The sequence below is a fragment of the Panulirus ornatus genome, chromosome 57, assembly GCF_036320965.1.
Source record: "Panulirus ornatus isolate Po-2019 chromosome 57, ASM3632096v1, whole genome shotgun sequence".
In the NCBI taxonomy this organism is placed as follows: Eukaryota; Metazoa; Arthropoda; class Malacostraca; order Decapoda; family Palinuridae; genus Panulirus; species Panulirus ornatus.
In genome coordinates, this window is record NC_092280.1 from 4,945,304 (window position 1) to 4,971,772 (window position 26,469).

The 26,469-nt window shown below is 50.9% G+C and overlaps 2 protein-coding genes and 1 non-coding gene across 3 annotated transcripts; all 3 read right to left on the minus strand.

Moving 5' to 3' along the window:
- Window positions 1-6,656: 6,656 nt before the first annotated feature.
- Window positions 6,657-17,953, minus strand: LOC139766435 (centromere protein V-like). The gene is made up of 4 exons (XM_071695120.1): window positions 17,533-17,953; window positions 12,543-12,658; window positions 7,444-7,628; window positions 6,657-7,006 (listed from the first exon to the last, which is right to left on the minus strand). Exons 1-4 carry the CDS (start codon window positions 17,533-17,535, stop codon window positions 6,912-6,914), a joined length of 399 nt encoding a protein of 132 aa, XP_071551221.1. The 5' UTR covers window positions 17,536-17,953; the 3' UTR covers window positions 6,657-6,911.
- TRNAI-UAU (transfer RNA isoleucine (anticodon UAU)) lies at window positions 14,433-14,522 on the minus strand. The gene is given in 2 exon segments: window positions 14,433-14,468; window positions 14,485-14,522. It is a non-coding gene; the product is annotated as a tRNA-Ile (tRNA).
- Window positions 17,954-21,914: 3,961 nt separating the features above from the next.
- On the minus strand, window positions 21,915-25,302 carry LOC139766436 (uncharacterized). Its single transcript, XM_071695123.1, has 4 exons — window positions 24,935-25,302; window positions 23,665-23,777; window positions 23,039-23,223; window positions 21,915-22,643 (listed from the first exon to the last, which is right to left on the minus strand). Exons 1-4 carry the CDS (start codon window positions 24,935-24,937, stop codon window positions 22,162-22,164), a joined length of 783 nt encoding a protein of 260 aa, XP_071551224.1. The 5' UTR covers window positions 24,938-25,302; the 3' UTR covers window positions 21,915-22,161.
- Window positions 25,303-26,469: the final 1,167 nt, after the last annotated feature.

The window sequence follows — 26,469 nt, forward strand, 5'->3', positions numbered from 1 at the left end:
AGTGCAAGATGAATTGGATATCACTTGAGAGGTTGGACGGGGCCTCAGGGCCAGGGCTGCGTGGCCTAGGGTCAGGGCTGCAGTGATCAGGGCTGCGTGGCCTAGGGTCAGGGCTGCAGTGATCAGGGCTGCGTGGCCTAGGGTCAGGGCTGCAGTGATCAGGGCTGCGTGGCCTAGGGTCAGGGCTGCAGTGATCAAGGCTGATGAATTAAGGTCTCGGCTCGACGCGCCCTAAACCCTTAAACGCGTGGTTGAGTCTTTAAAAAGTTCATGTATACGTAAACGCGCCTCACGTCGCTTTCCTTCCCAGCTGACAGACCCACGCTCATGATTCATTCGATATATATATATATATATATATATATATATATATATATATATATATATATATATATATAGAACGAATCACAGGAAACAGGAAGTTCGTTGTGTGTGCGAACACTGTCCTTCCTGTGTACGCGCTCCTCCACAGCACCGACGCGTCGCTCCCGCTCTGACTCACCCACCGTGTGTGTGTGTGTGTGTGTGTGTGTGTGTGTGTGTGACGGTGGATGAAGGTGGATGTGTCAGGCAGGTGGTCGTCACCCACCAGGACTCTCGGGCTGACCATGTCTTCAGGATGGTTTCATTTTTTCAGAGCTGAAGGTACGTTGTCCAGTGTTTATAATATATATATATATATATATATATATATATATATATATATATATATATATATATATATATATATATATATTATATATATTTACTGATTTTAAACGACGTAGGAAGAGTCCAGCTCAAGCCATTTATCAAGAAGCTGCAGTTCATAAAACTTACTATTTTTTTTAAAATACTTTCATGATTAACCTGACGTTTGTGTCGTCAGAACGACCCCTTTGTTCCATGACTCACGTGTGTGTGTGTGTGTGTGTGTGTGTGTGTGTGTGTGTGTCATTCGTCGTGTGGTGGGTGTCGTGGGCCTCAGGACCCCCGAGGTCGCTTTCCGTCTTCTCTTTTGCAGCCTCCGTGCGACGCGTTTTTGTTTTTCGGGGGCGGCGGCGGCGGCCGTAAAGCCTTGTCTCTCTCTCTCTCTCTCTCTCTCTCTCTCTCTCTCTCTCTCTCTCTCTCTCTCTCTCTCTCCCCACCCGAGTTGTGGTGAGGAGGTGATCTTGGCCGTCAAGGCGCTGAGCAGGGGGGCCGGCCAGCGCCTCACCTTGATGAATCAGGTGGGCGCTTGATGTTGCGTTGGATACAGCCTGTGATGAGCCAGGCTTGTGGTCCATCCTCCTGGTTGCATGTCAGACGCACATGGAAGTCCCACGATCAGAGAGGAAATGGGAGAGCAATCATGTGGAAATGTGTAGTCAAGGGCGATAGGAGGATAGTGTGTGTGTGTGTGTTGTGTGTGTGTGTGTGTGTGTGTAGAATGTGCTGAGTTGTGCTCTGATATACCAGATTGGCGGGAAATTCTCGTGGAAGTGGAATGTGTGACGACTGTTGGTATGTGCTCTGTGTGTGTGTGTGTGTGTGTGTGTAGTAAACAGAGGAAGGTGTTTTGCTTGTTATGTCTCATGCTAGTTAGGGATCAGGTCACGTGAGGTGAGGAGGAATGCTGACCCGTCGTGTCGGTCCCCTTCTGCCCCATGCCGCCCTTCGTGCTTGTCCCTGAGGGGTTGGGGTGTTGTTGTGGAGGGTAAGGACAGGGGTTCGGTTACCCGTCTTCCCACATACGTAAGCGGCGGCCGGTCTAGCCTGACGGGTCCTCTCGTCACCCGAGCTGAGGTGACGGGTCGGGTGGCGCTGTTATCAAACAAGCCAGCAGCCCACAGACCCTGCCACTCACCTCCATACCTCGTCAGCGAGTAAGAGGAGGAGGAGGAGGAGGTGGTGTTCTAACTTGACCGAATTAATGAACTTAAATGCTTAAATGTTGTAGTTACGTATGACACTACAAGTGGGAGACTGTAGGTTAGTTTGGCTTCCTCCCAGCGAAGGCTACAGCGAAGTCGAACCCGAGGAGACTTCTGGGGGCGCGGGGAGTGGTGGTGTGTCCAGATCGTGTGTGTGTGTGTTGTGTGTGTGTGTGTGTGTGTGTGTTGCAACCGGTAGAGTGACGTAGCCTTCCGCCACATGTGTCTCATTTGGCACATGGTACGTAACCCGAGGTAGCTCCCTCCCTCCCGTGACCCAAGGTTAGGTCAGCCCCATCTCGCACGTGACTACTGCGCCGTCCTGGAAACGATTGTTAAGCTAGACTATCCTGGCAATTACCGCACGTTCTATAACTTGGAAAACCCTACGTGGTGTTATTCACTATTAGCCACTAAGAAGGCCCACGACATTCACTCTCAGTAGCTTAGAAAGCTGACATCGTATTCCCAATCAGTAACACGAATGCGCGCGCAGTCTTTTATAACTACGATTGGCTTTGTAAACCATCAGCAGTCGTGACTGATACACACTTTTAAGACGATAAACGGTAAACTGCTGTGTATTAGTGTTATCAAGATAACATCAGCAAATGATAAGAGACGTGGGATTATCGACTAAATAATCGTATACCATAATAGTCCGATCCTATTTCGTATTGCAGGTTTAAAAGTATTACTGCGACACTTCGCACTCATTTTCTTCCCCCGGTTTCCTGGAACTGGCGAGAACATTCTAGCAGAGACAGAGCAGCACGACGACCTCCACCTTCAGATCCCCGCCTGGGTGATGGAGAGACATGGAATGTGCTTCAATTCTTTGGCCGCGTCGCCAGGACGTGTTGGCGTGGCGAATAAGATGGGACAGCCCTGATGCAGACAGCTCTCGTAGGATCTGTTGCTCATTCCGTGGGAATGACTTTAAGAGCATGGCGCTAAGTTGTCTGCTCTCTCTCTCTCTCTCTCTCTCTCTCTCTCTCTCTCTCTCTCTCTCTCTCTCTCTCTCTCTCTCTCTTGAAGTGGGGCAACGAAAGCTGAACACGGAGTTCAAAATGGGGACGCGCCAGTGAGCTAACTGTCACTAGCGAGGATAAATGACTCAGTCCTTTTAGTTCGATTGCCTTCCTTGACTTGGTCCTTAGATTCGTATGCCTTCCTGACTCAGTCCTTAGACTCGAATGCCCTTCCTATGGAGCCTAAGATTTGTTTTGTTCGCCTTTATCACTGCTTCTGTGAAATGCATTGTGTCTCATGCGTGGGTCATTGGGAATTATTATGACCACGTATTTTCCTCATGTATGTCATGTAGCTCAGCAGAGATCATACTGTATTTTATCTTTTCAGTTTTGCTGCCAGTATGCAAATATCTGCACTTGTCGATATTAGCATTCATGTACCATCTGTGAACCCAGTTTATCTACGTCAGGTTGCATCTGTGGACGACGTTCAAAATGTTTCAGCTTTTCCATACCGCGAATTTTGATGACGGATAAACCTTGCCCAACATCAGAATTATTGGTACGTATATCAGAAACAGAAGCGGACCCTAGAGTGATCCCTGTGGCACGCCACTTCTTCCGTCTCACCAGTCTGAGATTTGACCTTCGATTTCCTCTCTGTTTACAGACAGTCATCCCGATTTCTAATCATGGAAGTACCACCCCATCTGTATATCATGTGACACCCTCCGATGAAAAATTGTATCCGATGCTTTCTGGAAAATCTAAATAAAAACATCGAAAAGTTAACTTTTAATCGTGTATGGTGAATATATGATGAAGGAATCAAGCAGATTGGTTAAACATGTACGAAGGCATCGAGGACCAAGATGTGACTTTGTAAGTTGAATGGTTGATGATCATGCGATTTTACGGTCTTATCTGTAGTGATGGTTTCCACTTGTTAGCTAGCTACAGACATTGTGCTCCGCTGGGTCCATAATTCTTAAGCGGGGCTTCGTTTCTTCTCATGATATCAGTGTTACATTGGCAAACTTCCAGTCACCAGGAGTTTTCTCCGTAAAAAAGTGACCCATTGAGGGCGTAAAAAAAGTGGTTAGTGTCTTGTTATAGCAGTCAAGGTCTGAAACTGTCTCGTATTCAGCTTCCTTCATTGTTCTTGGACTGAAGTTATCAAGACCTGCCATTGTACTCACTTTCATTTCGTCGGATGATGAGGGCATTATACCCTGACAGTGTGTCTGTATTGTGCCAAATGTTGGTCACTGCCAACAGTGGAGACTGCTGCTGAGACGTCATTGATAAATACGGATAAACACGGATGAATACGGATAAACACGGGTGAATACGGATAAACACGGGTGAATACGGATAAACACGGGTGAATACGGATAAACACGGATGAATACGGATAAACACGGGTGAATACGGATAAACACGGATAAATACGGATAAATACGAATAAATTAAATCATCCGACGTTTTCTGTAAGTAGTGGAACATTTGACCGGGTGTTGTTTACCCTTTTGTCTCGTATCAAAAGATTCCTTCAAGCCTTCAAGATGCTTTAGCTGGTTTCAGCAATGTAGCCTTTATATTTACGTTTACTTTGAAGTATGTATATTCTTGTTTTTCAGTTGCTATATATTCATTTGATCAACTTGAATATTGTTGTCTTTATCTGTCGAAACGCTGGTACGTTTTTTTTCTTTTCTTCACGAGACATGTTGACTGATTATAAAGGCAGGTTTGAAAGCTTTGAATATAATGTAAGGGATGATAACTTGCACCTATACCTTCCCCCAGCCATGACGCTGTCAGAAAGAACTTCATTCTCCAGCTTAGAGCCAAGTTTGGTGTATAAGTATCACAAGTAGGACTCTCAGTGAACTTTATGAGGCTGTATGGAGTTGGACGCCCTAACCGGAGCTTCTGCAAAGGGATTATCCTCAATACATGCAGGTTCCAAAGGCCTTTGTTCTATCCTGATACAAATTGGGGTCAGATTCCCCTCCTGAAACTGTTTCAGATTGCCCTACTGGGATAGATGATGTCTGGATGTTATTCTATCTATCAAGTATACTCTTGTTAATGTCAAGTATACCCCTGTTGATATCAAGTATACCCTTGTTAATATCAAGTATACCCTTGTTAATATCAAGTATACGCTTGTTAATATCAAGTATACCCTTGTTAATATCAAGTATACCCTTGTTAATATCAAGTATACCCTTGTTGATATCAAGTATACCCTTGTTGATATCAAGTATACCCTTGTTAATATCAAGTATACCCTTGTTAATATCAAGTATACCCTTATTGATATCAAGTATACCCTTTTTGATATCAAGTATATCCTTGTTGATATTAAGTATACCCTGTTATGTGTAAGTTTTCTTGAAGTACTGTATCTAGATACAAAATTTGACTGAAGTATGTACTCAGACTACAGCCTTATTTCAAAATGATTTTGGTGCGTAGTTCCAATCTCTGTCCATTTGTGTTTACATCATTGGGAATACCTCACAAGCTGATACCCAGTTTTTAAGTTGCTGACGAAAAGGGTTCCGTCCTTGTGCTAACAGCCGGAAGGCAAAGAAGAAACTCACAGTGGATATCATTATTGCTTTTATTTATAATGTTTACAGCAGTTCAGCGTTAGTAGATAGTACCTTGATTAAGGAAGAGAGACACTCACACACACGCACGCAGCGGTAGCCATTTCTCCAGTGCATGGCGGCCTTAACGTAGTCCAGAGAGAGAGAGACTTGCACAGGATTGTTTTGATGACAGATGTCTTCCCCAGAGCTTGAGGGAGTCTGAAGAAGTCTCGAAGTATCAGGGATTCAGAAGAAGATGTCCCTGGACGCTGTGTGTGTGTGTGTGTGTGTGTGTGTGTGTGCTGCCGGGCTGAGAGTAGGTCAGGTGGAGGCGATGACCAAGAGAGGCTGGGAAGTGATGTGGATTAAGCTTAGCGACGCGAGACGTGGTCGCAGCCTTGGTGCGGGCCAGCCACACCACAACGCCACCCACCGCCTCCTCCCCAGGGGAGTATAGGCTTGGCGGCTTCTGAGACACGCGCCCCTGCATCGCCACACACACACGACTCTCTCTCTCTAATTCGCCACCACACTCCTCCTTACGACTCTCTCCATCTCGTCCTCACTTCCTTAGCACAAGGACAGCTCGCATAATGTAGGCTGTCTCTCTCTCTCTCTCTCTCTCTCTCTCTCTCTCTCTCTCTCTCTCTCTCTCTCTCTCTCTCTCTCTCTGAGCTTCGCCACCGTCGCCTGCCTCACGCAGAGCGAGCAGCTGCTGCTGCTGCTGCTGACGAGGTACTTATCCATACACCAGTTTGTACACTCGCTGCTGATGCTGCTGATGCAAACTCCAACACAGCAGGTACTCACGGCCACACGTACACACATTATTATCCTTATTCTTTACTCTATATAAAGAAAAAATAGATTCACTTGATCAGTAAGTGATTTACTCTTTTTTATCAACGATTTTTGGGTCGCCAAACAGCCGTCTGGACTACGTATTTTAAGGCTGGGGATGATGGTGTTGTGAACGCTGGGGTTGATGAAGGTGACTCATTAAATATGACGATGGTTGTGACGAGGGTTGTGATTGATGACGTGGACGAGGAGATGGGATCATTGATGACGTGGACGAGGAGATGGGATCATTGATGACACGGACCAGGAGATGGGATCATTGATGACGTGGACGAGGAGATGGGATCATTGATGACACGGACCAGGAGATGGGATCATTAAGGGAGTGGTGGCAGCCATGCGCAGGTGTAGCACACACATGCATTGCACCTCCACAACATTTTGCCTAGTCACAGAAAAATGCCGGAGATGGTAGACTCCCCCTGGGACGCCAGACTGTGGTAGACTCCCCCTGGGACGCCAGACTGTGGTAGACTCCCCCGGAACCCCAGACAAGTCACAATACTCGATGGTGAATCGCGAACAACAAAAACAACGAGAAGTAAACACAAGACTGGTGGCGCGGTGTTTACTCTCGTTGTTTATCTTTGCTTCGTGCGGTCCCGGTTCTTGCCGTTGACTTTCTCGAAGTTGATTTTCTTGACGGTGCTCCCGTCGAGGCAGTGTGGCGCGATACCTGTCGAGGGGCAACGTGGATATACAGCGAAAGAGGAGGAGGAGGAGGAGGAGGAGTGGGGGAGACGGAAACACCAGTGAATGGCCACGTAAGACCAAGTTTTCCCACCGTATATGTGTGGGGTGGTTATGCCATGCCACAGTCTAAAGCACCACTGAGTTCAGAAGGCATGATTCTCTTGTGGGGGTCGTTAACTCCGTCTATAGTGATTAGAGGAGGCAGTAGTTAAGGGAGACATGGTATGAGAGCTGGACTGATTGGTTGGTTGCTGGCCTCTCGGAGGATAGAAAAGTAAAGGTACCTCAATTGAAGATCAACTGGGCACCACCTCCCCCCTATCACATGTACTTAAGGTACACACCTCCCTATCACATGCACTTAAGGTACACACCTCCCTATCACATGTACTTAAGGTACACAGCAAACGAGGTACTGACCGTAGCTGGTGGGGCTGGAGCGGGGGATGAAGAAGGGCTGGACACCACAGCTGCTGCAGAAGTTGTGCTTGGCCGAGTGGGTGTTGAAGGTGTAGGTCTGGAGGGCGTCGTGTCCGGAGACGAGCTTGAAGTGGTTCAGCGGGACGAGGAAGTGTTTGTTCTGCTTCTTCACGCAGATGCTGCAGCTGTTAGGGAGGAGAGAGAGAGACGAGGGGAGGGGTCACATTAGGTCATGACGGACGACATCCCGTGGGCTGACCTCATTTTGAGAGCCTAGGGTCATTCTAGGTCAAATACATATCACTTGGGATACAGAGTTCCATGAGGTTCTAGAGTGATTTTGACGACGAGACGTGGGAGGTTCATTTTAGGTTATGAGGTTGTCACAAAGAAGTGTATGCAGTTCAAAGGATGGCTGACAGAGAAGGAGAGGGGTTTTAAGGGTGAGAAGTGGGGGTTTTAGGTTTTTAAGGTGAGAAGTGGGGGTTTTTTAGGTTTTTAAGGTGAGAAGTGGGGGTTTTAGGTTTTAAGGTGAGAAGTGAGGTTTTAGGTTTTTAAAGTGAGAAGTGGGGTTTTAGGTTTTTAATGTGAGAAGTGGGGTTTTTAGGTTTTTGAGGAGAGAAGTGGGGTTTTTAGGTTTTTAAGGTGAGCAGCGGGGTTTTAGATTTTTAAGGTGAGAAGTGAGGTTTTTAGGTTTTTAAGGTGAGAAGTGGGGTTTTAGGTTTATAAGGTGAGAAGTGGGGTTTTAGGTTTATAAGGTGAGAAGTGGGGTTTTTAGGTTTTTAAGGTGAGAAGTGGGGTTTTAGGTTTTTGAGGTGAGAGGTGGGGTTTTAGGTTTTTAGGGTGAGAAGTGGGGTTTTAGGTTTTTAAGATGAGAAGTAAGGTTTTAGGAGGAGGAAGAAGTAGTCATTGGAGGTCGCTGGTATGTCGTTACGAGGCGGGTGTTAACTCATCCTCAAATATTATCATGTGGGAGATCGAGGTCATTTTGAGTCGGCCGCTAATGACCAGCTGTTGACACAGCTGGTGATTTCCTGGGTCAGGTGTTTGACGTAACGTAAAGAGGAAGAAACCAATCACCATCTGTGGCAGGGGTAATTAGGGGGCCTTCTGACATGGGGGAAGATGAGGTTATTATCGATTAAGTGGCAGCGAGAGGTCACTGTGGTAGCGAGAGGTCACTTGTGGCAGCGAGAGGTCACTGTGGCAGCGAGAGGTCACTTGTGGTAGCGAGATGTCACTTGTGGCAGCGAATGGTCACTGTGGTAGCGAGAGATCACTTGTGGCAGCGAGAGGTCATTGTGGTAGCGAGAGGTCATTGTGGTAGCGAGAGGTCACTTGTGGTAGCGAGAGGTCTCTGTGATAGCGAGAGGTCACTGTGGCAGCGAGAGGTCAAGTGAAGTAATTGTGTTCCTTTCGTACACGAGAGGTCTTTCTTACATCAGAAAGGCGTGGAGTAATAGGTCTTCCTCAAAGCTGGTTGGGTCGTCGGCCCTCGTCAGAAGCGGGGGGGAGTGGGTTGATTCTGTCTTCAGTGTTAGGAGGTGGGTGAGGAGGTGAGGAGGAGGAGGAGGTTAGTACTAGCTGTAGGGTCGTGGGGCAGGATGCGAGGGAGGGAGGGTAACTCGAAGCCATGTTGCTGTCATGCAGGGGGAAGGGTCACCATAATGATGGTGATTGATGTCACAGAAGAAGGAAGTCATTCCAGGTCAGAGCGAACGGGGTACGTAGGGAAGAGATTGTGAGTATAGACGGTCGTCAGCCAGGAGGGAGAGGTCATCTTAGGTCAGAGGTGGCGTCACTCAACTCTCAGTCTGGTGATTTAAATCAATCCATATTTCAACTTCATTTTCCCCTCCCTTCCTCTCTCCTCCAATACTCGATCTTTCCCTCGGCCCGAACTCATGTTCCCCCTTTCGGTCTGGACGTGTGTTGCGCCAGCGAGTGAGGGAGCAGAAGCCTCGTTAGGTTCAATACCGTCAAGTTCTTCCAGCATGTCGCCATGTACCATCCTGAAAAACTCGCTACTGATTTCAGTTTCAGGATCAGCGCACTTAAGCCGTGCAAGGACCATAAACTCTGGGTAATAACTGTGTCCTCTTCTTTATGTCTCTCACAAACTTGACGTAATTAGCATTATTAACTCTTATTTCCCCCCCCAAAAAAAAATGAATAAATGAATGCCTAGAGTAATTTTCTTGTGAGAAGCTATTTCATGTACACAACCGAGTGAGATCAGAATTCTTCTACCACATCAAATCTCTCTCTCTCTCTCTCTCTCTCTCTCTCTCTCTCTCTCTCTCTCTCTCTCTCTCTCTCTCTCTCTCTCTCTCTCTCTCTCTCAGCCTTTTCTTTTTTTCCAGATCGGACGTTGGCACGGAGGACGGGGTCGCTCAAGGTCACGAAAGACCTTGCACAGGGGGAAGAGCTTCGACGTCAGTGGGGGGGAGGTGTTGTCACACCAGAGGGGAGGTGGGGGGGGGGGAGGTTACCTTGGGTCACAAGTGTTGTATTGTAGTCCCGACGGTGTTGTATGGATGCAGGGCTTAGGGTATAGCTGGGGATGTGTGGAGGAGGAGGAGGAGGAAAGTGTGTGTGATGTGTTGCAAGTGAATTGCTTGAGGACAGTGTGTGGTGTGAAGTGGTTTGATCGCGTGAGTAGTTAAAGGGGGGAGGTCACCTGAGGTCAGAGAGTGTTGTGACGCTAAAAAGGGGAGGTCACCTTAGGCCAGAAAGTGTTGCCACACTAGAAACGGAGGTTACTTTAGGTCAGAAGTGTTGTCAGACGAGAAGGAAGGCCACATTAAGTCAGAAGTGTTGTCAGGCGAGAGAGAGAGGTCACCTTAGGTCAGAAGTGTTGTCAGGCGAGAGGGAGAGGTCACCTTAGGTCAAAAGTGTTGTCAGGCGAGAGGGAGAGGTCACTTTAGGTCAGAAGTGTTGTCAGACAAGAGGGGAAAGGTCACCTTAGGCAGGAAGTCTTGGTCACACTAGAGGGAAGGGAGGCCACCTTTGGTCGCTGCTTCGTCGCTTGATCGTTTTGTGTCACACGGAGGGAGAGGCCACACGTTGAGCGTGCCGCCCTTCCGGGGGAAGGAGGTCGTCCTGTTCGGAAGGAAGCCATGTGGGAGAAGGACGGCTCTGGGCACGTAGGAAAATGGGGATCCTTCTTCTGGGCTGACTATAATAGCAGGAGGCTCATTTTATGTCCTGAGGGACGAGGTCGTCATGGGTCAGTCGCTCTGAAATCCATGTGTGTCAGGAGAAGACGCCAGGCTGGTCTGGCAGGGAAGGAGGGAGGGAGGTAGGCTAGAAGCAGGGGATTGGAAGGGTAGCTAGCCACTGAGAGTCTGACGAAGACCCTTCTGTGACAACCTCCTGTCATCCTTCTGCGCTACCGCTCACAGGATGAGCGTGGGGCGGCACCACAAGAGTCCCGGGAACACCCGACACATACTCAGTGTTCACGTTTGATCCGGAGTTACCACACGGAAGCCGTGGGTCATTTCTGAAGGGTAATGATCAGCTGTGGGAGTGACTTGATGCACGTCAGATAAGACGTGAATCGTCATGGTGAAACAAAGATACAAAAAAAAATCCCCTCCATTTTTTTTTTCGTTATTGTTATCATTGTCAAACGAAGGACAAAGGCTATCTCTCCACACTTTTTTATTCTATCTTCCCTCATCGCGACAACGGACTGACACTTGAAGATAATACAAGGAAATTACTATCATCAAGAAGGCCTGCATTCACTAGCTGAATTCACCCTATCATTCCCATGAAGTAGAGAGAACAGTAATCGCCAGATACAATAGGTACTACAAGGGATCCAGTCTGACGCCACCCGGACTGGAACGTACGTACGCCTTGGGGCTCATGTTGATAATGGTTTCCATTGTGGTTTCCAGTGTGGTTTCCAGTGCCAGTGGCCACCAGTGTGGTTTCCAATGCCTTTTATCAGGCTAGAGAAAGGGTTCTGAAGTGTTGACGAGCGTCGTAACACTGCCTAGTGGATGGGGTTTGTTAGACGTCGCAACGATCCGCCAGTTGACGTTACTGAAGGCGCGTTCCTCTACGATTCCTCCAAAGAAAAGCGGGTCCTTCGCTGCCCTTCGCCATCTTGCCAGCCGCTTGCGGGGCCCGCCCTTCTACTGCTGCGCACCCGAAGGGGGAGGTCATATACGTCATCCACCACCCTCACGGGATCCCGGGGTTTTTGCTCACTGACCTCACAGGCATGAAAATGAGGAGCGTGCTGATGTCAACCACCTCCTCCCTCACTGTAGAAGGAGACCCTGGGGGAGTGTGAGGTGTCGGGTCCTCCTCCCACACCGCTGTCGTGTGCGACCTTCGGTCGCCACTCGTATTGCGGGATGGATAAACGCATGAAATTGTATATTGATATTCTAAGAAAACGTTGTCAGGGAAGGGCACTGTGGAGGCGTGTCCGTTGCCTAGATTCTCCTTGAGCGAAGATAGACCATTCGAGGAAAGTGTGTGTGTGTGTGTGTGACGAGCGATGTGGTGGGGGTAATAATTCTTCGTCGAGGGCGCAGGTGTGTGAGGTAAGGGTCGTGTTGGGAAGGAAGGAGGAAGGGAGGAAGGTCATCAATCATTTGTTACGTTCCTCTGTAGATTGTCTCCGTTTTAACACACAGGGCAGGAGGGCTGTCTCTACAGGGCTGAGTACACCTGCAGGTGGCGATATACTGTGATGGTCCGCGGCCGCAGACCATCCTCAGTTTTGCAGACCATCCTCAGTTTTACTGGGAGCCACCGAGAGATATAGTTCATGGTGGAGGAGGCGTTCTCCCCTCCTCCTCTCCAGGGCTGACCCGCGCTGCACGCCTGGTTGAGGGAGAGGGTTCCTTTTGGGTCAGAGGACTGTGATACAGAAGGGAGGGGTTACTTTGGGGTCAGAGAGGTGTCACATGCAAGGGAAAGGTGATCTTAGGACAGAAAGCTGTGACATAGAGAGGTCATTTTGGGTCAGAGAGCCGTTACATAGAAGGGAGAGGGTCATCTTCGGTCAGAGGAGCGTTACAGAGAAAGGAGATACCGAGTCGAGGAGAGATGAGGTCTTCCCGGGTGAGACTCACTTGCAGTCGATGACGGTGAGGACGCTCGGGGCCAGCACCTCGAACCTGACGGCACCACAGTGGCAGCCGCCCTGGTGGCGCACCAGGCCGTTCTCCCGCTGCATCAGGTGCAGAACCTGGAAGGGAAGAACACACACACGTTCATGATCAACAGAACACAACCACGGGTTACCTGGGGATTCTGAACTGTAGCTACGGTGTCTGTAATAGTTATAAGTAGTAGTTGTAGTAGTAGTAGTAGTAGTGGTACAGTGCCTGCTGCTGTTATAGTGGTAGTAGTAAGGGTACAGTGCCCACTGATGTTATAGTAGTAGTAGTAAGGGTACAGTGCCCACTGATGTTATAGTAGTAGTAGTAGGGGTACAGTGCCCACTGATGTTATAGTAGTAGTAGTAGGGGTACAGTGCCCACTGATGTTATAGTAGTAGTAGTAGGGGTACAGTGCCTACTGATGCTATAGTAGTAGTAGTAGGGGTACTGTGCCCACTGATGTTATAGTAGTAGTAGTAGGGGTACAGTGCCTACTGATGCTATAGTAGTAGTAGTAGTAGTAGTAGTAGTAGTTGTACTTTGTAGAGTCGTGTAATAATAATTCAGTGCCAGATGAGGCCATGTAGTATTAGTAGGTGAAGTAGAGTCCTTGGGACAAAATAGTGGTAGTACAATGCTCACTTAGGCCAGGCTGTAGTACAAGTACAGTTATTGGGTCATACAGGAGTAGTAGTGGTAGTGCAGTGTCTGGTCAGGTGAAGTAGTAGTAGTAGTAGTAGTGGTGGTAGTAGTAGTAGTAGTGGTGGTGGTAGTGTCTTGAGTATATATCTACCTCAGCATTTTGATCATGTGACCCTACAAGGCCATGAGTAAGGAGCGTCCGTTAGTCTGTAATTACCTCTTTGTATTGTACGGGGAGGGAGTTCTACACTCGTGGGACCCCCACCTCTTGTACTGTACGGGAAAGGGGTTCTACACTCATGGGGCCCCCAACCTCTTTGTACTGTACGGGGAGGGGGTTCTACACTCGTTGGACCCCCACCTCTTGTACTGTACGGGGAGGGGGTTCTACACTCATGGGGCCCCCACCTCTTGTACTGTACGGGGAGGGGGTTCTACACTCATGGGGCCCCCACCTCTTGTACTGTACGGGGAGGGGGTTCTACACTCGTGGGGCTCCCACCTCTTGTACTGTACGGGAAAGGGGTTCTACACTCATGGGGCCCCCACCTCTTGTACTGTACGGGGAAGGGGTTCTACACTCATGGGGCCCCCACCTCTTGTACTGTACGGGGAAGGGGTTCTACACTCATGGGGCCCCCACCTCTTGTACTGTACGGGGAGGGAGTTCTACTCTCATGGGGCCCCCCACCTCTTGTACTGTACGAGGAGGGAGTTCTACACTCGTGGGGCCCCCACCTCTTATACTGTAAGGGGAGGGAGTTCTACACTCATGGGGCCCCATCTCTTGTACTGTACGGGGAGGGAGTTCTACACTCATGGGGCCCCCCCACCTCTTGTACTGTACGAGGAGAGAGTTCTACACTCGTGGGGCCCCAACTCTTATACTGTAAGGGGAGGGAGTTCTACGCTCATGGGGCCCCCACCTCTTGTACTGTACGGGGAGGGAGTTCTACACTCATGGGGCCCCCCCACCTCTTGTACTGTACGGGGAGGGAGTTCTACACCATTGGGACCCTATATTTTGTACTGTACGGGAAGGGAGTTCTACACCCTTGGGACCCTATATTTTGTACTGTACGGGAAGGGAGTTCTACACTCGTGGGACCCCCACCTCTTGTACTGTACGGGGAGGGAGTTCTGCACCCGTGAGACCCCCATCTCTTGTACTGTACGGGGACGGAGTTCTACACTCGAACATCTCTCGAACAAAACATGTGTCCCAGGTGAGGCTCGAACTCACAACCTCGGCATGGCTCAGACACTGTCATATAAGTACCGTGCGCTAACCGATTGCGCCACTGGGACGAGAGAACCAGCGTTCGAGACTCCCCTCTCTCTCTGCACGGCAGTGACCTCCTCGACCGCTCGCAGGGAGAGAGAGAGAGAGAGAGAGAGAGAGAGAGAGAGAGAGAGAGAGAGAGAGAGAGAGAGAGAGAGAGAGAGAATTCTCCATAGCATATGTCATGGGTGGGTGTGTGTGTCTGGAGTGCGTCAGTGTTGGCTGTGTGGGTGTTTGGAGTGCGTCAGTGTGGGTGTCTGGAGTGCGTCAGTGTTGGGTGTGTGGGTGTCTGGAGTGCGTCAGTGTGGGTGTCTGGAGTGCGTCAGTGTTGGGTGTGTGGGTGTCTGGAGTGCGTCAGTGTTGGTGTGTGGGTGTCTGGAGTGCGTCAGTGTTGGCTGTGTGGGTGTCTGGAGTGCGTCAGTGTTGGGTGTGTGGGTGTCTGGAGTGCGTCACTGTTGGCTGTGTGGGTGTCTGGAGTGGTCAGTGTTGGGTGTGTGGGTGTCTGGAGTGCGTCAGTGTTGGGTGTGTGGGTGTCTGGAGTGCGTCCGGTGGCTGGGGGTGTCTACAGCTCATGGAAGTACGTTGGAAAGCCAGGTCACAGAAAACGGGATGGGGGGGTGCGTGGTTAAGTTGATGTGCGTCGGGTGTATAATATGACCTCAAATTCCTCATCTGTAACGAAGGAGGAAGGACAAGGAAGGGCTTCCCCCTCCCCCAGAAGGAAAGACAGGAAAGGCCCCCCCCCCTCCCCCCTCCTCCTCTCCCTCTGGGGGAATCTCTGCCTCACCTTGACTCACACTTAGGGTCGGGGGGGGGGGGGGCTAATATATTCATGGACGCTCTCGTGTTCGTTTAGCTCTCTCTCTCTCTCTCTCTCTCTCTCTCTCTCTCTCTCTCTCTCTCTCTCTCTCTCTCTCTCTCTCTCTCTCCGAGTGACTGGGCTACGTGAGATGAGTATAGTGTGTGTGTGTGTGTGTGTGTGTGTGTGTGTGTGTGTGTGTGTGTGTGTGTGTGTACCTCTTAAGGTCGAACTTCCCGGGCAATTTCAAGGGTGCAGGCAGCACGCATGGCAGGTGGAGAAGACCCGACACCCCACCCACCCACCCATCACTTGGGTGAAGATAGTTGTAAGACACTGTAAGGCTGCGAGTTAAGATGGAAGAGATGGTGGGGTGATTTGTGCCTGCCGTGCGTGAGGTGGTTTATGGATCGAAAAATTATACGAACTCCCTGAGCACGGTGGTACGACCCAGGACCACAGCGATACGACCCTCCTTGAGCACGACAAGACGACCCCCAGATCATATACGAACTCCGTGTGCACGATGGTACGACCCAGGACCACAGCGGTACGACCCTCCTTGACCACGACAAGACGACCCCTTCACTCGCTAACCACACCAGGTTGTGGTGTTGGGCAGGAGTGGTGGTGAGGGAGGGGTTGTGTTGGTCCCAGGTTCTGGCTCCTCGGGGCTCCTACAACAGGGTGGGGTTCGGGCCAGACGGCACCTGCTACAGGGTGGGGTTCGGGCCAGATGGCGCCTACTGCAGGGTGGGGTTCGGGCCAGATGGCGCCTACTACGGGGTGGGGTTCGGGCCAGACGGCACCTGCTACAGGGTGGGGTTCGGGCCAGATGGCGCCTACTATGGGGTGGGGTTCGGGCAGATGGCGCCTACTGCAGGGTGGGGTTCGAGGGCCTCTCACTCGCGGCCTTTGCTACCAGCGACCTGACCCAGTTGTGTTGTGAGGGTCGGCGACCAGTGACCTGACCCTAGTTGTGTTGTGAGGGTCGGCGACCAGTGACCTGACCTAGTTGTGTTGTGAGGGTCGACGACCAGTGATCTGACCCTAGTTGTGTTGTGAGGGTCGGCGACCAGTGACCTGACCCTAGTTGTGTTGTGAGGGTCGGCGACCAGTGACCTGACCCAGTTGTGTTGTGAGGGTCGGCGACCAGTGATCTGACCTAGTTGTGTTGTGAGGGTCGGCTACCAGTGACCTGACCTAGTTGTGTTGTGAGGGTCGACGACCAGTGACCTGACCCCAGTTGTGTTGTGAGGGTCGGCGACCAGTGACCTGACCTAGTTGTTGTGAGGGTCGGCTACCAGTGACCTGACCTAGTTGTGTTGTGAGGGTCGACGACCAGTGACCTGACCCCAGTTGTGTTGTGAGGGTCGGCGACCAGTGACCTGACCTAGTTGTGTTGTGAGGGTCGGCGACCAGTGACCTGACCTAGTTGTTGTGAGGGTCGGCGACCAGTGACCTGACCTAGTTGTTGTGAGGGTCAGCGACCAGTGACCTGACCTAGTTGTTGTGAGGGTCGGCGAGCCATCGGCCAATCCTCCTTGAGGAAAATGTCGCTGTCGTTGTTGAAAACGAAGTTAGATTTTTCTTTGTGTGTGTGTGTGTGTGTGTGTGTGTGTATCAAACTAGTTTTCCTGGAGTGTTCTGAGCGAGACAGCTCGTTGAGGCATTTATAATTGGCATCCTGGAGTTAATTACCCGGACAGTGAGAGTAATGACGAAGGATGTAATTACCCACTTTCCTTTTCAAGGGTAGCAACGAAAACGTCTTGTGGGAATGGGAACAGACGTGGAAATTACGCTCGTGTTATGTTGTGTCTTGTTTGATGTTTGGTCAGTAACGCCGCTACAGTGGGAGGGGGAAATAGGGTGTCAGGTGTGTGGACGACTGCTGAAGGAGGGAGAAGTATGGTGTCAGGTGTGTGGACGGCTGCAGAAGGAGGGTGACATATGGTGTCAGGTGTGTGTATGGCTGAGGGGACGGGTGATACATGGTTTCGGGTGTATATACGGCTAAACAGACGGGAGAAATGTGGTGTCAGGCGTATATACACGGCTGAGGGGACGAGAGAAATATGGTGTCAGGTGTATGGACGGCTGTAGAGAAAGGGGAAAAGTATGACGTCAGGTGTGTTTACAGCTGTGGGGACGGGAGAAGCGTGGTGTCAGGTGTGTGCATGGTGTCAGGGGTCACACCTATGACGTTTAGTAACATGACTTTGAGAATTACTTACCATTTTGTCAGTAGCTTTAATTAGGGGGGGAGGGGTGGAGATCGCCTAGTTACGACCAGGTGTTCCTCTCTCGCACCTGCACAAAGCTGCCACACTCTCTCTCTCTCACTTCGCGTGGAGGGGCGCACACACACCTGTGTTGCGGGCGGCACACCTGTGTTGTTTTGGCTGATCCACTTGTCTCCGCTTGCGGGAACAGGTGCAGCTCGGGGTCTCCGCTTGCGGGAACAGGTGCAGCTCGGGGTCTCCGCTTGCGGAACAGGTGTGGCTCGGGCCTACCGTGAGGGCAAACCAGATAGCGACGGGTGAGGGAGGCGTGTGTGTGTGTGTGTTGGGAGGCGAGCTTATGTCCTGCAGGACGAGCAAGACCTAGGGTGAGGCGAGGCGACGCTCCAAGCACGACTGTTAAGCAAGTGGGCCTCAGCCTCTGTATATATACACACACACACACTGCCCTTCAGACACCCACCCCCACAAGCTGACACTCGCCGCCCCCCAGATCGACAGCAGCAACTACGAGGGGAAAAAAAAAATGTATGATCTCTCGCGCGCCAACTCTCACGCGAATGTGGTATTTACCGTCGCTTTTGCAAGGTCCCAGGTGACTCTCTCTCTCTCTCTCTCTCTCTCTCTCTCTCTCTCTCTCTCTCTCTCTCTCTCTCTCTCTCTCTCTCTCTCTCTCTCTCTCTCTCTCTCTCTCTCTCTATCTATCTATCTATCTATCTATCTATCTCTCTCTCTCTCTGCGAGGTAGGCGGGCGTGCGTCGGGGGCAAACCTCAGCTTCAAGGCTGGACGGAGTGCGCCCCTGGGCTGGGCTCCCAGCTCCTTATAGTCCTTTACTTGAGTCATCCTCTTGGGTGTAGTGGTGGGGGTGTGCTGTGGTTGTAGTCTTGGGGTGTACTGTGGGTTTTGTGGTGGGGGTGTGCTGTGGTTGTAGTGGTGGGGGTGTACTGTGGGTGTAGCGGTGGGGGTGTACTGTGGGTGTAGCGGTGGGGGTGTGCTGTGGTTGTAGTGGTGGGGGTGTGCTGTGGTTGTAGTGGTGGGGGTGTGCTGTGGTTGTAGTGGTGGGGGTGTACTGTGGGTGTAGCGGTGGGGGTGAACTGTGGGTGTAGTGGTGGGGGTGTACTGTGGGTGTAGCGGTGGGGGTGAACTGTGGGTGTAGTGGTGGGGGTGTACTGTGGGTGTAGCGGTGGGGGTGAACTGTGGGTGTAGTGGTGGGGGTGTGCTGTGGTTGTAGTGGTGGGGGTGTACTGTGGGTGTAGCGGTGGGGGTGAACTGTGGGTGTAGTGGTGGGGGTGTGCTGTGGTTGTAGTGGTGGGGGTGTGCTGTGGTTGTAGTGGTGGGGGTGTGCTGTGGTTGTAGTGGTGGGGGTGTGCTGTGGTTGTAGTGGTGGGGGTGTACTGTGGGTGTAGCGGTGGGGGTGAACTGTGGGTGTAGCGGTGGGGGTGAACTGTGGGTGTAGTGGTGGGGGTGTGCTGTGGTTGTAGTGGTGGGGGTGTGCTGTGGTTGTAGTGGTGGGGGTGTGCTGTGGTTGTAGTGGTGGGGGTGTGCTGTGGTTGTAGTGGTGGGGGTGTGCTGTGGTTGTAGTGGTGGGGGTGTGCTGTGGTTGTAGTGGTGGGGGTGTGCTGTGGTTGTAGTGGTGGGGGTGTGCTGTGGTTGTAGTGGTGGGGGTGTGCTGTGGTTGTAGTGGTGGGGGTGTGCTGTGGTTGTAGTGGTGGGGGTGTGCTGTGGTTGTAGTGGTGGGGGTGTGCTGTGGTTGTAGTGGTGGGGGTGTGCTGTGGTTGTAGTGGTGGGGGTGTGCTGTGGTTGTAGTGGTGGGGGTGTGCTGTGGTTGTAGTGGTGGGGGTGTGCTGTGGTTGTAGTGGTGGGGGTGTGCTGTGGTTGTAGTGGTGGGGGTGTGCTGTGGTTGTAGTGGTGGGGGTGTGCTGTGGTTGTAGTGGTGGGGGTGTACTGTGGGTGTAGCGGTGGGGGTGAACTGTGGGTGTAGTGGTGGGGGTGTGCTGTGGTTGTAGTGGTGGGGGTGTGCTGTGGTTGTAGTGGTGGGGGTGTGCTGTGGTTGTAGTGGTGGGGGTGTGCTGTGGTTGTAGTGGTGGGGGTGTGCTGTGGTTGTAGTGGTGGGGGTGTGCTGTGGTTGTAGTGGTGGGGGTGTGCTGTGGTTGTAGTGGTGGGGGTGTGCTGTGGTTGTAGTGGTGGGGGTGTGCTGTGGTTGTAGTGGTGGGGGTGTGCTGTGGTTGTAGTGGTGGGGGTGTGCTGTGGTTGTAGTGGTGGGGGTGTGCTGTGGTTGTAGTGGTGGGGGTGTGCTGTGGTTGTAGTGGTGGGGGTGTGCTGTGGTTGTAGTGGTGGGGGTGTGCTGTGGTTGTAGTGGTGGGGGTGTGCTGTGGTTGTAGTGGTGGGGGTGTGCTGTGGTTGTAGTGGTGGGGGTGTGCTGTGGTTGTAGTGGTGGGGGTGTGCTGTGGTTGTAGTGGTGGGGGTGTGCTGTGGTTGTAGTGGTGGGGGTGTGCTGTGGTTGTAGTGGTGGGGGTGTGCTGTGGTTGTAGTGGTGGGGGTGTGCTGTGGTTGTAGTGGTGGGGGTGTGCTGTGGTTGTAGTGGTGGGGGTGTGCTGTGGTTGTAGTGGTGGGGGTGTGCTGTGGTTGTAGTGGTGGGGGTGTGCTGTGGTTGTAGTGGTGGGGGTGTGCTGTGGTTGTAGTGGTGGGGGTGTGCTGTGGTTGTAGTGGTGGGGGTGTGCTGTGGTTGTAGTGGTGGGGGTGTGCTGTGGTTGTAGTGGTGGGGGTGTGCTGTGGTTGTAGTGGTGGGGGTGTGCTGTGGTTGTAGTGGTGGGGGTGTGCTGTGGTTGTAGTGGTGGGGGTGTGCTGTGGTTGTAGTGGTGGGGGTGTGCTGTGGTTGTAGTGGTGGGGGTGTGCTGTGGTTGTAGTGGTGGGGGTGTGCTGTGGTTGTAGTGGTGGGGGTGTGCTGTGGTTGTAGTGGTGGGGGATCTGTGAATATACACAGATGGCTGAAGTGTGAGGCTGGAAAGAAGGTTGGCGATTGGTTCTGCCAAGTGGTCTGCGTGATCGTGAGAAGAGGATGGTGATGCTGATGTACTCGTTGAGGTGAAATTGTTATGGATGCATTTCTGTTGTATTGTGCTGAGTATGTTATGGATGCATTTCTGTTGTATTGTGCTGAGTATGTTATGGATGCATTTCTGTTGTATTGTGCTGAGTATGTTATGGATGTATTTCTTTTGTATTGTGCTGGGTATTGAATTATTGTATTTACGACATGGCCAATGAATGTCCTCAATGCCCCGTTTATTTTTGTAGCGTTTTGTAGTGACCTTTTTTTTTCGCATTTATGAGAAGTGTTAGAAAGGTAAATGAGATGTAGTGTGAAGTGGAGCACGTGAGGTGCTTGTGGATGACACTGACGGATTGCTTTTCTTGTCCGAAACTGTTGCCAGCGAGTGTTGTGATGGCGTTGTGTGTGTGTGTGTGTGTGTGTGTGTCTGTGTGTGTATGTGTGTGTGTGTGTCTGTGTGTGTATGTGTGTGTGGTTTTAGGGTCTGTTGTTATGGAATGTTTTGATGGAGAGGGGCGGTGTATACGAGTTAATTACATAGTTGTAGGTGTTGTGATTTTATAATGGATTAGATTTCAAGAATGTTGTTATTCTTTGTTATGTATTTTGGGTGTTTATTGATGTCACGGAATAGGGTCTCGTGATAAACAAGGGATCTGATTCCTTCTTCTTGCCCGTGTTGTTTGTCTTTTGTTTGTGTGGCTATATGTGTGTGTGTCAGTCTGGTTTCTTGGATGAGGGTCATGTTTATCTCGTCTGCCTGGAGTAAGTTAAGGAGTTCCGTACGTATGTGTCTGATGAGGTTGACATTGGACGATGGTTAGAGTTGGGAAGGCGACAAGAGCAGTGAGTGAGGAGTGGTAGCATTCGTATGTGTAGGTGAGGTTGTATATTGTGTACTGGCATTCGCTGGGTGTTTGCGTGCTGGAAGTGTAGGGGTTCGTAAGTGGTCGTGTCCAGTAGGTTGGCGGACGTCCACAGTGTTGTTGTGTGGTCGTGTAGAACGCGCTTACCATCTGGCGAGGGAGTTTAAGGAATGCGTCTGTGTCTGTCCAATTAACTTGTTTACCCATCTGTTGATGATGATGATGCGTTGATGATGGTAACTGTTGATGATGATGATGAGGTAATAATGGTAACTGATGATGATGATGATGAGGTAATGATGGTAACTGTTGACAGAAGCTTTAGTCTCTGCTTTTGAAATGACTTTATACTGGCATTTTGAGACATTGATGGTATATACCCTCTCAGTGCAGTCATCTAAGACATTGTTCGACCAGTAGCGTTCATATAGATGATAAATACATGAAAACAGAGAATTGTTTTTCTAATACATTTATTGTCAGAGACGATACAAAAATTATTGACTTAAATCTAAATGATGTCTGTCAGCACTGGAGGCATTGATGGTGGTGATGTGTTGATGATTCTTTGGCTTCGTGTGGAGTGAGGAGGCTCACAGGCAGGGGCTGCTACGTGGGTTGCTCTCCACCACTCTGGTGACGATGAACCTCCGGTGCGCAGACTGCTTCGGGCTCTTCCCCTCAATCGTGATGGTGGCGGGGATCAGCGTGGAGGGCGCGCAGCTGGGCTCTGTGGTGGTGGTGGTGTTCGAGTCCAGAGTGGACCGCGCGCTGGTGGCGGTTTCTGTGGTGGCTGGGCGTGTCTTGTTTGCGTCTGTGGCGGCGTCGGGGTCCTTCGTGGTGTACCATGTGCTGTTGGTGGTCCCTGTGGGGGAGAGCTCTGCTTGGACCGCGTCCTGTAGGTGTCTGTGGCGGCGGGATCCTGCGCGGATTCCTCTTGGTTCTTCTCGTCGGCGGAGCTGGGAGTGGACTGCCCCTGGCTCCAGCTGTTGAGCATGGCGATGAAGGAGGGCTTCCGCAGCGGCTGATCCTGGCCCTTGCCGTCTGTCTTCTGCCCGAGGGTGGCGCTGCTCGTCTTGTCACCGCTGGGGGTCTTCCGCTTGGCCTGCGCCTCTTTCTTACCGTCGACCTTTTCGTACGTGACCTTCTTGACAGTGCCTTCGTCGAGGCAGTGCATCGCTATGCCTGTAGGAGATAAGAAGACACTGTTATTGTAAATGCCAGGGGCGTGTGTTGACACGAGACAGAGCCCTGACGTGTATAGATCTTGGGCAAATGATGGTCACGAGGAAGGAAACCTGTGTTAGACTCACAGATGAAAGACCCTGTTACGTTTTGAAGGATTGTCAATATTTAACTTAACGTGCAGAGGCAGATGTATTAATATATTCCAGTAGTTTAGAACGTTACTTTAGTCGTGACATTGATGTAGTATGGCAAGATAGTGTTTGTGTAGAAGTACAGGGACAGACGTATGTCACAAGCCATTCAGAGGGCTGGAGGTGGTAAGAGGCTGACTAGTATATTGGCCACTTCCCCCTGGCCATATATGAAGGACACTTGGTGCAGGAGGTACTGACCGTAGGCTTCTGGGTTGGAGCTGGGGATGTGGAAGGGCTGGACACCGCAGGTAATGCAGAAGTTGTACTTGGCCTGATGGGTGTTGAAGGAGTAGGTCTGGAGCGAGTGGTGGCCCTTGACTAGCTTGAACTGGTTGAAGGGAACCAGGAAATACTTGATCTGCTTCTTCACGCAGATGCTGCAGCTGTGAGGGGTACCACAGGGTTAGTGAATACATAGCGACCCCGAAGGGGAAGTTGTACTGTTGTGTTTCCTATTATGTATTACTACCATGTTAATGATTACAGTTGCTAGTTTGGCCTGATGGTTCTGAGTTCCAGTGTAACTTGAACAAAAGTAATTGATATGTAAGTTGTACTGAAGGATTGCAGCAAAACCTGGAAGATTTTATGGATATAATAATGAAAAGAATAACTAAGAAAATACCTCGAATACGATGGTATGGTCATTGAGAACGAGAGTTCGAACCCCGCAGTACAGTGGCCTGGCCTTTGTTGTGACGCTTACAAGTGGTGGTTTTGAATCAAAGACGTGGCCATCATACCCAAGGAGACGACGAACCGTCGTCCTCAAAGACCATACGATCGTACTCGAGCAGTTTTAACAAGTTGGAGGCGGGACTCACTTGCATTCGAAGACTGTTAAGCTGGGTGAGGCCAGGACTTCGAACCTGACGGCAGCACAGTGGCAGCCGCCCTGGTGGCGCACCAGGTTGCTCTGTCTCTTCGTCAGGTGGACCTGGAATTAAAACAAGTGTAGGTATGTAGGTTCGTGCACCGCCTCGGTGGTGTATTAACATTACGTATATGAACAATGACTGGCTCTTAAACGCTCATGGTGTCATAAGAAACGCTAATATATGTCACTATCTTGTCGTGGCTGAGGTCCTGCCTGGTCGGGACCCTGTTAGGAACTCGCGTGTATGGGTGTATGTGGCATTAACCTTGGCAACCAGAGGGGGGTGAATGTCTGGTATGTGTGTGTGTGTGTGTGTGTGTGTGTGTGTGTGTGTGTGTGGAGGGGCGGGATGTGAGGTTCGTACAAGTGTATGGAAGGTATGAGAGTGCCGGGGGTGTATGGCGTTGCCCGCCTGGTGTCTCATGGTGTGCAGTCTGCCTGGGTGCGAGCCTGGGGGAACCTCCTTTGCCTGTGATTATATAACCAGTCACTGACCCCCCCTTAAGCCCCTGGTCCTCTACTGCTCCTTAAGATGTACTTTTTAGATCTCTCCACATTCTTCGGTCAGCGCGTTTGCCGCCCATGTAAACAAGGGTCAGCCTGCTACCTTCGTCTGACTCATGTAGCATCGGAGGGGAATGAGAAGTGTGAAATATACACGAACTAAGTCTGGAGGGAAGGTAAGGCCGCCGTTCGTGCCTCCTCGAGAGATCGTGTGTTGGCGTGAGATGGGAGCCATGGATGTTAATGCTGAGTAGAAAGTGTTCCAACCTCCCCCTCCGGGCGGGGTTTACGTGTGCCTTTCTGCTAAAGCTCCTGGTTCCTGGGTGTGATGTGTACACCGCTGAAAGTCAAGTGGTTAACACATGATGGGAGTCATGTGTTAGGATGGTTCATGCTATGATTGTTTTTACATTGGTTCGGCCCTTGGCTAAGGTGGCACAGCTTTCGACCAGACTCCTTAAGCATCGGGTCGACGGCCAGACCAACTGGTCGTACTGCTGTACTTGAGGAGTTAAGATCAGTTGGTCGCATTTAAGATGTGACGTTTAGTGAGATAATGGCATATGACTTGCAAGACCTGGAGCACTTCTCCCTTCAGCATTAACGCCCCTTTTGTCTCGCTCCACATCATTACCCACACGTTTCCTGGACTTGGCAAGGAGGTTATGTCTGCTCTAGGGGTCGAGTGGACGAGGAGTGGTGGCCAGACTTACCATGGTTGTGGCTGGTCTTGGAGTCGTGGTTGGTGTAGTTGACGCTGGGTTTTGGATTCACCTCCCTGAGTAGTCCCCGTGCACTTTTGTTACGCCTCTGTATCCTCCTGCACCTGTCTGTACTCTTCAGTCAACGTCTGCTGTACTCTGCCGTTGCGCCAGTACTTTGCAGCTGCACTGTTAACCACAAGCGACTTGCTATTCCTACAGCTGCTTCAAGGTGTACTCTGCGCGTCCTTCCCTCTCGTTAGGGGTGTCCCGTGGCTACCAGAGAGGGCAAACCTGAGACCAGACGGGTTGGAGAGAGAGAGTTGTGGGGGGCAGCAGAGGCGCAGAGGAGGTGCTACGAGGCGGCTACGTTCAGGGCGAGAACTGATTGTACCGGGCCTCACCGCCTCTTATATACGCTACCGACACCTCCACACCCCAACCCCACTGGATCCCCAGCCACCCTCCCCCGTCAACATGACACACTCCTTACAATCCTTGGCCCCTTCCTCTCCACGTTGGTGATCACTCCTGTTTCTCGCATTCCTCTTCATCCTATCGACAGACTCCTCCACATACTGCTCACGGGAGCTGTCATCTCTTCGTCTCCATACAAGAGGACGCAAAGCGTCGCTTCCACGTATATCAAGAACCTGTAAAGTTCTTTGAAGAAATGTATATAACTTGGAAGAAAAGAAGAAGAAATGTACTGGGCTTAATTCTCTGTCTGGTGTGTTGGCTGTGAACTTTTTCTAAACATTCTGGTGTGTTGGTTGTGAACTTTTTCTAAACTTTCTGGTGTGTTGGTTGTGAACTTTTTCTAAACATTCTGGTGTGTTGGTTGTGAATTTTTCCTAAACTTTATGGTGTGTGTATGTCTGTGTGTCTGTATGTAACTCCGGTCACCCTCAACCCGAGGCCCTGTAACTCTGGTCACCCTCAACCCGAGGCCCTGAGTATCCCTGGATCGGTTAGTGCCCTTTGCCGCTCTCACTCTGAGACCCTGACTCTCCCTAACCAAGCTTTCCTAAAGTTCCCATCTAGGAACGAGGGTGTGGCTGGCTGGCCTTCGTTTATCAGCAAAGACCAATATTGTCTCGATTATTTAGTCATTTTTTCGGCGATTTTCGTGCGAAATGACGTAAATTTACGTAACGTAGTGTACCCAGAACTTGCTGAAGAAGTGAAGGTTCTTTCTACACATGAGCTGAGTAAGGGCTTGCATTGGAGCGCTTTAGAAAATGTTCGTATATTGGATTTGAACGCACAGTTCCTGCATTTGACGTCTCAGAAAACGGGGGGGCGTAGAATGTTCCGCGGCAACGATTTTGGTCATGGCGGGTCGAGAGGTTAACTCCAGTGTGTGGGGGAGGCTGGCTGCTGGCTTGAACCTGTGAGGACATGTGAACCTGTTGGTGCGGGCGTCGGGATCCCGTTAGCTGGAGCTCTGGCAAGCATCGCTCTGTCGGAGCGCACACAACGCCTCCCCAGACAGGACCATAACATGAGGACATCTTCGGAGAGGCTGTTCGATAGGCTCCTGGAAA

Coding starts and splice junctions, on each gene's coding strand:
- LOC139766435 (XM_071695120.1), bottom strand. Junction 7,629..12,542: donor CTCACCGTCATCGACTGCAA/GTGAGTCTCACC, acceptor CCTCCCTAACAG/CTGCAGCATCTGCGTGAAGA. Junction 7,007..7,443: donor CTCCAGCCCCACCAGCTACG/GTCAGTACCTCG, acceptor GCCCCTCGACAG/GTATCGCGCCACACTGCCTC.
- LOC139766436 (XM_071695123.1), bottom strand. Junction 23,224..23,664: donor TTAACAGTCTTCGAATGCAA/GTGAGTCCCGCC, acceptor TACCCCTCACAG/CTGCAGCATCTGCGTGAAGA. Junction 22,644..23,038: donor CTCCAACCCAGAAGCCTACG/GTCAGTACCTCC, acceptor TATCTCCTACAG/GCATAGCGATGCACTGCCTC.